The following is a 12,299-nucleotide window of genomic DNA, read 5'->3' on the forward strand; positions in this document are numbered from 1 at the left end:
ATTTATTGCCATCTCACCCATTGTCATGGCAAAAGCCGGACTGACTCACAAATTGACTCGCGGAGATTTGAGTAAAGACAAGGTTTATTAAAAAGGTTGGTACAGCCGATGAGCCGATGAGTGGATCCAGGTGAAGAGGTAACTTGAATCTGAGAGGGTTTCCAGAACAAAGGGGAGGGTTGTGGTGGACTGGAAGAGACAGGTTTCATTTGTGAAACGTGGAAAGTAGGATGGATGCACATGGAGGCCGGAAGCTTGAGGCGGACAGCGGAGGGGTTTATGTTTGACCTTGACCTTTATGCATTTGCCAAACGCTTTTATCCAAAATGACTTTCACTCATATCCCAGGATGATAGCATAAGGGGGTCTTCCTAAGGACCCCTACTGGAGTTAGTACCTTTCATGTAGGTGGGTCAGGATTCAAACCCCAGTCACCCACATGAAAGATGGCAATCTTACCACTACACCATCCAGTACTGGTTGATTATGGACTCGACTTGGAAGGTGCCGATGAACTTCAGAGCCAGTGTTTTTGGAAGTGGATTTCAGAGGAATGTCTTTGGTTGGCAGCCACACCTGCTGACCAGCTGTGTACTGTGTTGCCGGAACGTGGCATCGATCCGCCAGATGAAGAAGGGCGTCACAAGTGTGAGTCCAGATCCTTCGGGCCTTTTGAAGGTGGTACTGAAGTGATGGAATGGCTCCCAGTTAAATTCAGAATACAATACAAAGCCCTTATAGGCCAGGGGCCATGGTTATTTTAATTATCTGAGTGTTCCTTCTTGTGGTTCCCAGAATCTGTAAAACTAGTGGAAGGTTTTAGATTTCAGGCTCCTCTCCTGTGGAACTGGCTCGTAGTTGGTTACAAAATGAGTATGTAAAAGCGGCTTGTAGTGTAAAGTGTTCTGAGTGGTCAACAAGTAACAGAAAAGTACTATATATTGGGGTGGTAGGTGGCGTAGTGGGTTAAGCAGCCGCCCCATGTAAAGAGGCTTAGTCCTCGATGCAGCTGGCCCCGGTTCGACTCCCGCACCGAGCGGCCCTTTGCTGCGTGTCTTCCCCTCTCTCTGCCCCCTGCTTCCTGTCTCTCTCACACTGTCCTATCATTAAAGGCATAAAAGCCCCAAAAAATACTTTAAAAAAGAAAAGTACTATATAAATGCAGTCCATTTATCATTTTGCAGCTACTGTCTTTAGTTCTTTAACACTTGAGCGGTTCTCTGACTGGTACTTTTCAAAAATATACAAGCAGCAGCAACTCTCCTCTCACCCTGAGTGTGTGTGTCCTGGAGGAGGGAACAGGAAGTGAGCAGGTCAGTAATGGGAAACTAAACAGAGCTTTCATCTTCCCATCCTCTTCAGCACATTCCCAACCTGAAGTGTTTTCCTTTCCTAAACAGAAAAAAAACACACACAATTTTAGAGTCACAAGTTTGATAGATCCAAATCAAAATGCCAAAGTATCTTTAATCTTTAAAGTATCTGATCTGTTCTTACGCTGAGCTATCTTGGCAAGGTGAAGCCGGTTCACCCAAGAAATCTTACTATGGGGGCTGGGAGTGTTGAAGACTACCATGATGCTCACTGGACGACCAGACCTGACAAACATAGGAGACATAGCCACACGAAGATTAAAGACACTTTCACATAGCCCTGCTAGCAAAGTTGTGACCAGGACGGAAGCTCACTGTCCCTGCTCTGAGCTCGTCCTTTCGGACTCTGTTCCTGACACTCACCTGTCAGGTTTGCCTGGAACAGACAGACGCAATCGACATTTGTTGGCATTCTGGATCTCCTCCTCTTTCAGACGGATGAGCCTCTGCAGAGCGAGACACCAGTCCTGAGACACTGTGGTGTTGAGATTCTGACAGAATACAGGTGGAAAAGGAAGCTTTTGATTTAGAAACATTCTTTATGAAATATAGAGAACAAAGAAATTTCATCATCAAATTTTTTAAATGCCTCAAAAATGGGAATCAAACTGACTGGTTAGAAGTGACAAATCTAATTAAAATAAAAAAATGCTTTATCTAACCCAAAGGGGAATTATGATGTTATATCATTTATACATTTTTTTTTTTTTCCCCAAGCAATCCTGGCAAGCATTCACCATGCTTGGCCATCCCCTCTCGCAGGAATGACCTCCTGCATCACTCTGTTCATCTCCAATAAACACACCACTGTTCCACCACCACGCCATGCAGCGCCCCCGCAGCGCCCCCGCAGCGCCCCCGCAGCGCTCCCGCAGCGCCCCCGCAGCGCCCCCGCAGCGCCCCCGCAGCGCCCCCGCAGCGCCCCCGCAGCGCTCCCGCAGCAGGGGGAGATCTTTCTCCAGAACAATCAAACACTATGAACATACAATTAGCTTTATTTATCCCAGTGACAAATCTTAGGAATTAATGTTGAGATTTTGCCTTTGTATTTTATTGCATTCACTGTTCTTTTATTGTTTTTATTTGTTTTTACTTCTTCTTCTCTTTATTTATTACCTGCTGTAAAGCACTTTGGTACATCGTAAGGATTGTCTGTAAAGGGCTGTATAAATAAAGTACATTTACATTTGTAATATCTTAAAATAAACATAATTAAATGCAGATCATGTTTTTATTCTAAACATCATTTAATAACTTTTTGTGAAAAATTTTGCTGAAGGAAGACAAAGAAAAGGGAAATTAAAGTTTATAAGACAATTTTTCAAAAGCATGAGAATAAAAACTAAATACTAATCTGTATAAGTGACACAAAGTAGAGAAACAAATGTGTTTTAGATGTAACTATTATTGTATTATTCTTCTGACAGAATGTTACAGACCAGAAGCAACAGCAGCAAACACGATTCCCAGGATTATTCAGATATTTTGAATGCAGTCAATGCTTTCTGACTAGAACAGAAACTTGCTTTGGAAACAGAAAAAAAGAAATAGGGCTTACTGAGCCAATCCTGTTACAGGCTTTTATTTCACAAACTGAGGGAGAAATTCCATATAGAAACCCACTGTTGTTGTTTGCAAGGGAAACCTGGCAAGCATCACATCGTCTTATTAGACTAAACCCTTTTTTTACTAGAAGGTCATCCCTTTGGCATAACAAACTATTGAAAGTGGGGAAAAAAAACTCCCTATTGGAAGTCCTGGATTGAAGCAGGGATTAGCTATATTGGGGATGTTTTTGAGGGGGACAATTTTATGTCTTTTACACAAATTGCAACTAAATACAGAATCCCAAAACGAGACTTTTGGAAATATCTGCAATTAAGAAGCTGTATAATGTCTGCACAACGAAAACTCCCCTTGTTACCTCAAACTGAGTTACAAAAACTAGGCCAGAGCAACCAGGGGACTAGGGGTGGGGCATCTAGATATTATAGTTTTATGAGACAATCCCACCCACCAAAACTTGAGGGTCTCAAGAGAGCATGGGATGAGGATCTACGGGGTGAGATAACTATGGAGAAGTGGAAGGAAATAACCGGATCCTGGTATAAGACATCTAGAGAAATACAGACCCGCTTAATTACATATAAAATCATACATAGGCTTTATTGGACTCCTTGTAAGATGGCGAGACTAAAGCTCTGTGAATCTGACTTGTGCTGGAGATGTGAGAGGAGTAAGGGAACACTTTTACACATGTTGTATGAATGTGAAATGACACAAAACCTTTGGGAAAATGCAATATTTTTCATCAACAAAGTGTTCAAGACAAATTTATCTCAGAGCCCCGCCCTATGTATTTTGGGCATAATAACAGAGGGAATAGACTTATCATTCCAGCAGACTTTATGGTGTAGATTGGCCCTTACTACAGGGTGCAGGGTTGTTTTAAGACATTGGAAAACCAAAAATATCATACCATTTAAAGAGTGGTTAGGAGAAATTATCAAAATAGCGAGCTACGAGCAACTGATTTTCAGGCTGAACAATAAGGAGGAGATATTCATGAAACTATGGGGTCCCTTCATAAGGGTGGTGCGAGATGGTTGATTGGTGGGGAAATGTTGATGAATCTTTATGTGGATAGCGAGATGTGTCCTAACTGTGACAAAAGTCTAATTTGTTGTTGGACGTGAGTGAGGGAGCCAGGTGAGATGCTGGAGATGTTAACCCTGTGTATGTAGATGTATGTAATTATTTTTATGTTTGGATTAGTTTAGTTTATGTAAGCATTTTTTAGCGAGTAATGTTTTGTGTGTGGGTTTTTCTTTTTTCTGTTTTTTTTTTTTTTTTTTTTTCTCATGTTATGTTGTTTTATTCTTGTCATTGTTCATATATGTTGTTCCTTTTGTCGTACTGTTGAAAAGCAATAAAAAAGTGAATTACAAAAAAAAAAAAGAAATAGGGCTACCTGATAGATACCATGGAGCGTGCCCACCAGCAGTGACACTTCCTCCACCACAGCCAGGTCATGTTGGAGCTCCTCCAGCTCCTGGTACAGTTTGGGAGGCCCCAAGAACACTTTCTCTGAAAACAGGATATCACATTCAGTTTCTACATCAGCCTTGCATTAAAGCTGCAGTCGGCAGGTTTTCAAAATTACGAGTCTAAAGTCGGAAAACCGCCCCCCAAACCCCTCCCCCTCTGTGGACGAGGTTGTGCACGTGAGTTCACACCAGTGTGAGCGCACACAAGCTGGGGCAGACTCACGCTCAGCAGCGTGTGCACAAGCTGTGATTGACAGGTAGGATTCCTCCACCCTAACTTGATTGGTTAAAAACAGCCGGGAGCGCTCGGTTTTTGCAAGCATGATTACAGGCTTCAGAGGGAGCTACAGATTTCGTTATTTTTCCTAAACAGCCTATTTAATATTCTACTTCCAGAATCCCATGACAGTTCAAGCTAATATGACTAAAAAAAAGTTGCCGACCGCAGCTTAAAGTCAAAGTCAAATTTGAATTTGTAGCACATTTCATGTACAAAACAGTTCAAAGTGCTTCACATAAAAATAAAAGCATTGCAGCAGGGAGTGGAAGAAGCATTAAAAATACATAAAAGAATATAAAGAGAAACAAATAAAATAATTCAAATAAATTTAAAAACAAGCAACAGTCTAGATCAGATAAAAGATATTTCATGCATAGACACATGAGAACAGAAATGTCTTTAACCTGGATTTAAAAATGTCTCCATTTGGTGAAAGTTTAATCTCCACTGGCAGTTTGTTCCACTTGTTTGCAGCATAACAGCTAAATGCTGCTTCTCCATGTTTAGTCTGGACTCTGGACTGGACCAGCTGACCTGAGTCCTTGGATCTAAGAGCTCTGCTGGGTTTATATTCTCTGAACATATCACAGATGTATTTTGGGCCTAAACCGTTCTGGGATTTGTAAACCATCAGCAGGCTTTTAAAATCTATTCTGTGACTGACTGGAAGCCAGAGTAAAGATTTTAAAGCTGGTGTGATGTGTTCAGATCTCTTAGTCCGGGTTAAAACTCTAGCAGCAGCGTTCTGGATGAGCTGCAGATGTTTAATGCTCTTTTTGGGAAGTCCAGTTAAAAGAGCATTACAGTAATGGAGTCTACTGGAGATGAATGCATGGATGTGTTTCTCCTGGTCTTTTTGGGAGAGGAAACCTTTAATTCTGTTGATGTTTCTGAGGTGGTAAAAAGCTGCCTTGGTGACAGCTTTGATGTGGCTGCTGAAAGTCAGATCTGAGTCTATCAACACTCCGAGGTTACCAACTTGGTCAGTGATTATAAGGTCCCGAGTCTCAAGATATTTACCAACGCTGACCCTCTTCTCTTTGCTACCAAACAGAATGATCTCAGTTTGGTCTTCATTTAATTGTAGAAAATTCTCTCTCATCCAGGTGTTTACTTCCTCCAGACACTGACACAGTACGTCTGCTGGGCTGCAGTCGTCCGGTGACAGAGACACATAAAGTTGTGTATCGTCTGCATAACTGTTATAATTGATGCTAAAATTCTGCAATATCTGACCCAAAGGGAGCATATACAAGTTAAACAGAAGAGGTCCAAGAATTGACCCCTGGGGTACTCCACAAGTCATGGCCACTCGTTCAGATTCATAGCTGCCAATTGTAACAAAATAACTCCGGCCTTCTAAGTAGGACCTGAACCAGTTAAGGACCGCTCCAGAAAGTCCAACCCAGTTTTCCAGCCTGTGCAACAGGATTCTGTGATCTACAGTATCAAACGCAGCGCTGAGGTCCAACAGAACCAGGACTGAAACATTACCAGAATCAGTATTCAACCCAATGTTGTTTAACACTTTGACCAGAGCTGTTTCAGTGCTGTGATGACGTCTGAAGCCTGATTGAAAGTTATCAAGACTTCCACTTTCATTCAGAAAGTCGTTGAGCTGGTTAAATACAACTTTCTCAATAATCTTGGATATAAAAGAGAGATTAGAGACAGGCCTGTAGTTGTTCATCATAGAGGCGTCTAGAGTTCTCTTCTTTAGGAGTGGCTTAATGGCAGCTGTCTTTAGTGACTTGGGAAAAATGCCTGATGCCAGTGAGCTGTTAACTATTCGTAGGAGATCACTTTCTACTGAGGTAAAAACAGTTTTTAAAAAGTCAGATGGTATTATGTCCAGAGTGCAAGTTGTTGATTTCAGATGCCGAACTGTTTCCTCTAGGATTTTTAAATCAACAATATTAAATTGGGACATAACGTCAGAGTTAGTTCTAGGTTTTAGACACAGATTAGTTTTCTTGTTTGTCTGTGTTGCGTGAATGTTTTGTCTAATAGGTTTTGATTTTTTTGGCTAAAAAAGTTGGCAAATTCATTGCATTTCTCTGTAGAGAGGAGGTCTGGGTTTGACTCTTTAGGAGGATTTGTGAGTTTTTTTTAAACATCCTCTACTTATAAAGTAATATTGACTTCACATCACATGTTCTCCGCCTTCCTTCCACTGTCCAAAAACATGCATGTCAGGTTTATTGGTGTCTCACAAAAATTGAGTGTGAGTGTTGTAAAGGAATTTTATTATTCTGTTTACTGCATTGTCAATCTAACGTGTGTATGTAATGTGTGACTAAGCATTGTGTAGTCTTTTAAATGCATCATTACTCTTATCTGTTATCACATGCACATATCCTGTGTCAACCTGAGTGATGAACAGTAAGTCAATTTAGTCCTGGTTCTTTGGACTGAAAACACACTCAAGCACACACAAGTGAAGTCATACAGTCTCAGTTTGCTTAATGTGTCCATTCAACAATTCTTCAACATAGCAGTGCAAAGAGCAACTGTGCTGATTGGCTGATGTGGAATGAGCCCTGTTATCAGTTACTGTCAGCCTATATAGGACTGACAGTAAGCCACTCAGTTAGAGATCTCTCCATGCTCAGAAATGAGCATGTTGTATGTTTTTGTATGTTTAATAAATCTATGAAGACTGCAACGACTTTGTTCAATTCTTCCACCGTGCATTGAAAATTCCTTGACAGTGTGTGTGTGGTTGTTTGTCTCGTTTGTCTCTCTGTGGCCCTGTGATGGACTGGCGGCCTGTCCAGGGTGTACCCCGCCTCTCACCCGATGACCGCTGGAATAGGCTCCAGCCCCCCGCGACCCGACCGACGGATTCAAATTCAATTCAAATTCAAAAATACTTTATTTATCCCAGAGGGAAATTAAATGTTGATGTAGCTCAATTAAATCAAGGAGTTATTATAGATGCTGATGGCTGTGGGCAGGAAAGATTTCCTGTAGCGGTCCGTTTTGCATCCAAACTGAAGAAGCCTTTGACTGAAGAGACTCTGTTTTCCGATAACAGTCTCATGGAGAGGATGTTCAGGGTTGTCCATAATTCCCTTGATTTTATGCAAAATCCTTCTTTGCATTATTGTCTCCAGAGGTTCCACAGTCGTCCCCAGAACAGAACCAGCCTTCTTTATCAGGTTGTTGAGTCTTTTTAGGTCCCTGGTTCTGATGCTGCTGCCCCAACAGATGACGCAAGAGGAAATGACGCTCTCAACAACAGACTTGTAGAAGATCTGCAACATCTTGTTGCAAACCTTGAAGGACCTTAGCTTCCTCAAGAAGTACAGTCTGCTGTCATTAGGGACAACACAGATGTGTCACAATGGAGGCACATTAGAACGAAGCTGAATCCAGCTGACATGGCGTCAAGAGGAGTGAGTGCAAGCACATTCGTCAAGTGCAAAGAATGGATCCAGGGACCAGACTTTCTATGGAAGATGGAAGAGGAATGGCCTCAAACCCCCGTGGAACCACCCTCACTCTCTGAAGATGATCCAGAGGTGAAAGGAAACACCACTGTGTTCAGTGTCATCACCAAGAAGGAAGAGGAAAACCCAACTGAGCAGTTATTGGAGCATTTCTCAAGTTGGCACAAGTTGAGAAGAGCAGTAGCATGGTACCCACCAGGACTGTTTCAGAAAACCGACTTGTACATTAGAAGACGTTGGAAGCAGGTTCAGTACCTAGCAGACCTGTTTTGGAAAAGATGGAAACATGAGTATTTACCCTTACTGCAGGAAAGACAAAGGTGGCACATAGAGAAAAGAGGATTCCAGAGAGGTGACGTCATAATGGTTGTCAACAACGCAGCGCCACGTGGATCCTGGCCACTTGGAAGAATTCAAAAGGTCCATCCTGACTCAAAGGGCCTTGTGAGAGCCGTGACCCTTAAGACCAAGTCTGGAGTTTTGACCAGACCAGTGACGAAGCTGTGCCTCCTTCTTGAGGCAGCAGAGGGCGCTGATTGAAGACTGGTCTTCTTAGCTGTATGCTGAATGAATAAGATAAGTGTACATTTAGCAGCACTCATCTACTTTGTTTAATGTATACGTAGATGTAAAATATTTAAGTAAACATGGCTCTATATTCAGTATTTCTGTTGGTAATTGATGTAGACACAATTAGGGGCTGGTGTGTAAGAGCCATTCTTTTGCTTTATTGTTTTCATATAAGAGCCCCTGAAAATGTTTGTTAAGATTTTATATTTGAATTTGGACCAAACTTCGTTTCAAGCTGGACACTAATTGCACCTTGTTGTTAGTGTGGTGTCATAATTATTCCCTGTAGGTGGCAGCAAGAGTGGTACTTAAGATGGTGTGGTGACGCGGCCCAGGGGCTGCAGGGGTGCAAGGCGAAACAGTCATTGACCGTGAAGGTGGACGAGCCTGTGCGCGCGACTGTGCCAGCCTGAACGCGGCCTGTTGCATCAAGCCAAGCCAACCCTCATTGCATGGAACTGAACTCTACTTTTGTTTGTTATTTACAAGTTTACATTTACAAGTTTATGTTACCCTTTTTTGTTTATTAAACCAACCACTCATCATTAAGGAAAAACAATACTGTATCCTCGTCCTTTTACGCGTCAAGTCCATTGCATTCTCTGCAGTCAAGGAAGTGAACAAAATGGGAAAAGTTTAAAGAATAATGGAACAAAAGGAAACAAGGAAACTCAACCTGTTTTAATCACTACAATAAGTCATGAAGGAGTATGAAGGAGTAGGTAGCAAGTGTGAAGAGCTCCGACCTAACTTATAATTTAAGTGACCAAATTTAATACCTTTACAATAGGAGTGGTGTAACTTACGCATGTTATAGTATTATACGACCTTGAACAGCTAATGGCTACCTCCAAACAAAAACAAACTTCTGTGATGACCACGCGAAACACCATTGCAAGTAAGCTATCTACCATGGCCTCTGACGCTAGCCCTTCCAAAAGCGACGGAATAACCATGACTCAGCTGGTGCAAGAGCTAACCAAGCAGCGAGAAAGTTTAAAAGAAGACATCTCTATCCTCATTCAAGAATCACTGGTACCGTTACAAACTTCAGTGAATGTTTTGACTGAAACGGTGGACTCTGTGCAACAACGAGTGGCGGCGGCAGAATCACTTGCAGGTGATAATTTTGAGAAGATATGTGCAACTGATTCTGCCGTTGCAGCTCTGAAAGCCCAAAATGCGGCACTTTTGGACCGTATCGAAGATTTAGAAAACAGGTCACGCCGCAATAACTTGAAGATTATAAATGTTCCAGAAGGCAGCGAGGGTGTTGGAAATACTGTTAACTTCGTGGCGAACCTGTTCATGGAGATCATCGGCGGCAATGCGCTGTTTGAATCTGCTCCAGTGTTGGAGCGAGCGCACAGAGTGGGCAAGAAACCCGACGACGCGGATCACCCCCCGCGCCCCTTTATGGTGTGTTTCCAAAGGCACCAAGAGAAGGAACGATTACTGCAATGGGCAAGGCAGACCACTATCACCTATCAGGGCGTGAAATTGAGAATATATCCAGACTACAGCGCTGCCCTGTCAAGGAAACGCGCTGGGTTTAACGGCGTGAAACAAGCATTCTACAAGAAGGATATAAAATTCCGCTTGCGTTATCCAGCTGTCCTACGAGTCTTCCATGAGGGAAAGACCTTCGATTTCAACTCACCGGAGGAGGCACGGGCTTACTATGATCAACAGGTAGTTGGCGAAGGAGACTGAGGTGACCTGGTCAGTTCAGTTCATGCACGCTTGAAGGGAGAAAGACGTTTTTCTGCTTGGAGGACGTTTTGACATGTCGTTGAATTGGAACTCTCGTCGACGTCTACTTTGGTCAATCGACTTGGTTATGAGGACTATGGGTAATCAACGGACCATTTCCCATTAGTTTTTTCTTTCACTTCCCCATGGTAAGTGCCTTTACCTGTTTTTCTTTCTGTTTTGGAGATAATGGTCGACTGATAGCCTACCTGTTGGAGGTCGCCCTGCTAATGTTTGATGGTGGTCGGATTTTTTTTTTTTTTTTTTTTTTTTCAATTCCATTTTGTTTAGGTTATACATTGAATGTGTTGATGTGACTGAAGGACCGTCAGCAGCATATTTAACGGCGTGCTTTTCATTTAAACTTTAATATGAAAGTGTTGTCAACTAATACAAGTCATCACTGCTAAATGGTCACAGGCTCTTCACAGTCTAGAAGGAGAGGATGTATCGGAAGGTTCAGGAGTTAGATGAGAGCCTGCAGTCTGCCCATGTTTTAGGGGCGGGCATGGGATTTGTTATGTTTGGGGTTAAAGTGGGGCTTATTCCTATGGAAGTGTTATGTTGTTTTTTTATTGAACAGAGATCCTATACTGCTTTTTTATATTATTTAGTATGTTTTTGTTTGTTATTGACAGACGCTTTGGAGTGCAAAACCTGCTTTTCATTTCTAATCATGTCACATGTCACATGAAATAAATAAAGTCAGGGCAGATATAGGGGTGAGGCTAACTCGTTTTATTACCTGGAATGTGAAAGGAATGAATGGGCCTAATAAGCGAGCAAAGATTTTTTCTCATTTAAAGAGGTTAAATGCAGAAATAATTTTTTTACAAGAAACGAATTTGAAAATAGCAGATCATATCAGGCTTAGGAAGAACTGGATTGGACAGAGTTTCCATTCTAACTTCAATAATAAGACACGGGGGGCAGCCATCCTGATCCATAAAAAGATATCGTTTACACCATCTCAAACCATCTCAGACCCTCAGGGACGATTTGTGATAGTGTCTGGGTTGCTATTTAGCACTCCAGTAATACTAGCAAGTGTTTATGCCCCAAACTGGGATGATGTTAGCTTTATACATAAACTCACCTCTCTTTTCCCAAACTTAAACAGACATAGTCTTATTCTATCTGGTGACTTTAACATGGTTATGGACCCAGCTATGGACCGTTCTAGCCCTAGAACTTTGGCACGCTCTAAAATGTCTCTTGCTCTTGGTGAGTTTGCTGACAAGGCAGGCTGTGTTGATCCTTGGAGGTTCTTTAATCCTCACAAAAAGGAATTTTCTTACTTTTCACACGTTCATCACACATATGGTCGGATTGATTTTTTCCTCATTGATAAGACACTTCTCCCTTATACAAAAAAAACTGAATATACTGCAATTGTCGAATCTGATCATGCACCAGTTTCCCTGGATATCTCGTTCTCTCAAAATGTCACACAGCCAAGAGTCTGGAGATTAGACACATCCCTCCTATCAGACAGTCACTTCTGTGAAGTCATTGGTAAAGCAATAGACGAGTTCATATACTTTAACAGGTCTGACTCCATATCCCCATCTACATTATGGGAAACGCTTAAAGTTGTTATAAGAGGGAAAATTATCTCTTATTCTATTTCACGCAGTAAGGAGAGAAAACAAAAAGAAAAAGAACTCCTGGAATCAATAAGACACATCGACCAACAATATTCTATCACCCCAACACCTGAGTTATATAAAGAAAGGGTTGCACTGATGACCCAATATGACCTACTGTCAACAGAAAGAACAGAAAAACACCAGCTTTGGTTAAAAGGACATTATTATGAACATGG

General features: G+C 41.9%; 1 protein-coding gene across 4 annotated transcripts in view; it reads right to left on the reverse strand.

The window, feature by feature from the left end:
- Window positions 1-12,299, reverse strand: part of LOC142390074 (rho guanine nucleotide exchange factor 10-like protein) — a 201,216-nt gene that overhangs the window by 49,172 nt on the left and 139,745 nt on the right. For all 4 annotated transcript variants that reach the window (XM_075475443.1, XM_075475444.1, XM_075475442.1 and 1 more), the window contains 4 exons: window positions 4,345-4,460; window positions 1,737-1,864; window positions 1,498-1,598; window positions 1,271-1,392 (listed from right to left, as the gene is read on the reverse strand). In XM_075475443.1, the coding sequence (XP_075331558.1) occupies window positions 1,271-1,392; window positions 1,498-1,598; window positions 1,737-1,864; window positions 4,345-4,460 (467 nt within the window). The remainder of the gene's footprint in view (window positions 1-1,270; window positions 1,393-1,497; window positions 1,599-1,736; window positions 1,865-4,344; window positions 4,461-12,299) is intronic.

The sequence above is a fragment of the Odontesthes bonariensis genome, chromosome 10, assembly GCF_027942865.1.
Source record: "Odontesthes bonariensis isolate fOdoBon6 chromosome 10, fOdoBon6.hap1, whole genome shotgun sequence".
Lineage (NCBI taxonomy): Eukaryota > Metazoa > Chordata > Actinopteri > Atheriniformes > Atherinopsidae > Odontesthes > Odontesthes bonariensis.